General features: G+C 43.8%; 1 protein-coding gene across 1 annotated transcript; it reads left to right on the top strand.

Annotated features, from left to right (window-relative positions):
* The first annotated feature begins 2,155 nt into the window (after positions 1-2,155).
* LOC102369180 (olfactory receptor 10A7-like) lies at positions 2,156-3,112 on the top strand. The gene has a single exon (XM_006037250.1). The coding sequence runs from the start codon at positions 2,156-2,158 to the stop codon at positions 3,110-3,112; it is 957 nt and encodes a 318-aa protein (XP_006037312.1).
* Positions 3,113-3,382: the final 270 nt, after the last annotated feature.

Genomic DNA, 3,382 nt, shown 5'->3' with positions numbered 1-3,382 from the left:
TTCTTGCCATGGCAGGGGGTCGGACTAGATGATCTGCCCAGGTCCCTTCCGACCCTAGAAACTATGAAACTATGAAACTATGTGGAGCCATAGGGCAAAATGCAAACTTGAGGGCGAGTGTCCCAAGTACCACCTAAAGGTAGGAGGTCATCCTTTTCCATGGGCATCTAATAGATGTTAATAATGATTTTCACCTGAACAAAATGTTGAGACTTACCCAAGTTTATGGGAGTACCTGGGTGATTATATTTCACCATGCAGTTACTGGACCGGTAAGGAGGTACCAGGAGCAGTAGGAAAGTAAGAAACAACTGGTTAACCAGAGGGTCCCCACTTCATCCCTTCCTGACCCCATACCTCTCATGGTTCTGCTGGGAAAAGCAGAAGCAAGAGCACTCCAGGAGAGTGGAGGTCAAGTGCACAAGAGAACATTACCCACCATGGGCAGGTGTGGGGTAGGGGGAAAAACTGCAGGTCAAAGCAGCTGCCAGGAGACAGGACAGTGTAGTACGCTCCCTATCAGTGAGGGCTCTCCTAAAAATCCTGCCTCCACTCTCCCAGAGTGCCCCCACCCCTAGAGGCACAGGGGGACATAGAGCTTCTGGTGCCCTGCTATTGGCAGGGAAGAGAGTAGTGGCAGATGGCACAGGAGAGCGCTCACTGACGGTTCACACCACTCCATGCATCCCCATAATGAAACAGAGCCGTGAGATGCAACTGCTGCTATTAGGCCCCCCAGCTGGAGAAGACGTTGCAGCACATAACTGCAGTGATTTTGGAGAACTGTAGCTGGGGAGTGTGGTAGAGGGCTGTACATCTGTCTATGGCAAAAGAGCTCCATTTTTGGAGCATTTCAAGAAGCACTTCAAATGGTACATTTGTCCTACCTTTATCAATGTTCTCCTATGCCAACTCCAAGGAAGAAGAGGTCATTTTACCGAGGCTAATGTCACCCTGGATAAAGGTGTCAATGTGCATCTTAATATGTCTGCCTCTCTAATTTCATCCTGGGTAAGCTGCTCAATTCAAACATGCTATTGCCTCCTCCCTGCCCACTCACTTTCATTCTCTATTCTCTGCATATTTACAAAAATGGCAATGTAAGAGTGCTGTAGCCATGATGGCCAGAAATTATGTGAGAGGCAAGAATTTTTTAGGGTGGTATCTTTTATTGGACCAACTGTGTAGTTAGAGATGCTTTTGAATACAAGACAGGTCCTTGATGAAGTATGTCTCACATTTGAAAGCTTGTTTAGCCTTATCCCAGGTCAAATAAAAAGATATCACCCACCCTAAGAAATCCTTGCCTCTCACATACTTAGATAATATCATTAGCTGCTATTATAAGCATCCCTGAACCTATCAGCAGATCCAGGTGTGCCAGAAAGTGGCTACATGACATTTTTCGGCACTAGATGTGTTTGGAGTAGGAGTGAGTAGGTGGGGCATGTTTGCCATGGTGATTTTTCTTTCAATCAGGTGCACTGTACTTATATCATAGGCTCCACTCTCATCTCTCCCATTGGCCAGTACTGTGATGTTTGGTAAGCTGGTTCATCTCTTTGAACAGAGCTGTGTTATTATCAGTCACCAATGTATAGAGGCTGTCTTGTTTGTCTTATTTCTCTTGAAAGAAAAAATCTAGACAATTTAGGAGCAATTCAAATATTAATACTGAATCATAAGCTCATGGAGATTTCAGAGAGACACTACATGGAAAAAAATCTCTTTTATGGTTCTGAATTACAGTAGAAATTCTGAGAGTGTCTTATACTTTGCATGCTTTATTTCTTCAGAGATACCTCTGCAGGAAACCTACTCCAGCCAAGAGTTCACCCAAGAAGTTTTTAAAGTAGATTCAAACACAGAACCTCTGAAGACTGCAGAAGGCAAATGATTTCTGCTTAAGGTATATTATCTAACTTATTTTGACTGTTGCTTTTAAAAGTGGCCTGAAATTTCTTAAATTTTCAATTCCACTCGATTACCTGGATCAACTAATTGATTTATGTACCTACCCACATTTCCCTTGGCTTTTCTATATTGTTCCCTCCCCAGGCTTTAATCTTCTCTTTCTGCCTCTCATTATACAATGCTACTTTCAAGACACTGATAGTCATGTACCTATATGATTACACAGACAGCTTCTACTACAATGGTCTTTGAATGGGAACAGGAAAACAACACCACTGTGACTCGATTCATTATCTTGGGACTTTGTAGAAACCCACTGTGTCAGATGCTGCTTTTCCTGATGTGTTTCATTCTTTATACATTCACCCTGCTTGGAAATAGCCTCATCCTGCTCATCACAATGACTGAACCAGCTCTTCACAGTGCCATGTATTTCTTCCTGGGGAACTTGTCCTTCCTGGAGATCTGCTACAGCTCAATTACCCTCCCCAAGATGCTGGCTGTCTTCCTCACTGGCGATACCACCATTTCCTTCATGGGCTGTGCAGCCCAAATGTACTTTTTCCTCCTTTTGGGCTCTGCTGAGTGCTATCTCTTGGCTGCCATGGCATATGACCGCTATGTGGCCATATGTTACCCACTGCAATATACACAAATTATGGATAGGAGGTCTTGCATCTGGCTGGTAGTTAGTTCATGGCTGAGTGGGATCCCTGTTGCTTTCACTCAAACTAGCTTAGTCTTTACCTCACTATTCTGTGGCCCTAATGAAGTTGACCATTTCTTCTGTGACCTGGCTCCAGTACAGGGACTAATTTGTACTGATATATCCCAAAATGAAATTTCCAACATGGTGATTACCATAGTCTTCCTTGCCACTCCATTCACCTTAATCCTTGTCTCCTACTTCCGCATCATATCCACTATCCTGCAGATGCCCTCTGCAAACAGTAGCCATAAAGCTTTTTCTACTTGTTCCTCACACCTTGTGGCTGTGACACTCTTCTACGGCTCTGGCATTGTGATGTATTTACACCCCAGATCCAGCCACACTTTGGAGCATGGCAAGGTTGTATCCCTCTTCTATACTGTGGTTACTCCCTGCCTAAACCCTATCATATACAGCCTTAGAAACAAAGAGATAAAAGAGGCCTTGAGGAGGAGGATGGCCAGAAAAAGAACTTCTCAGGTGGCATAAAGGCTCGGTCTTTGGCCTTCTCTGCAGTGCAGAGCCTCTGCAACTCTAGGAGGAAAAAATAATGGTCTGGAAGTATGCACCAGAGGTCTGTGCTGATCTAGCTTTGCTGGTAGAGCTAGTGTAGCTGCACTGCCTCCCTGGATGACATAAACTAAAATTATATATATATATATATCTAAACCCCAGTTATAAGGGTTAGATATAAGCAGTATAAGCAAAGGGCATAAAAGCACTTTCCTTCCACACAGAGTTTATAAGAGGACAAATATA

Source organism: Alligator sinensis, unplaced genomic scaffold (genome assembly GCF_000455745.1).
Source record: "Alligator sinensis unplaced genomic scaffold, ASM45574v1 scaffold427_1, whole genome shotgun sequence".
NCBI lineage: Eukaryota > Metazoa > Chordata > Crocodylia > Alligatoridae > Alligator > Alligator sinensis.
Note: the sequence above shows the minus strand (reverse complement) of the source record. Positions and strands in the feature narration are given on the sequence as shown.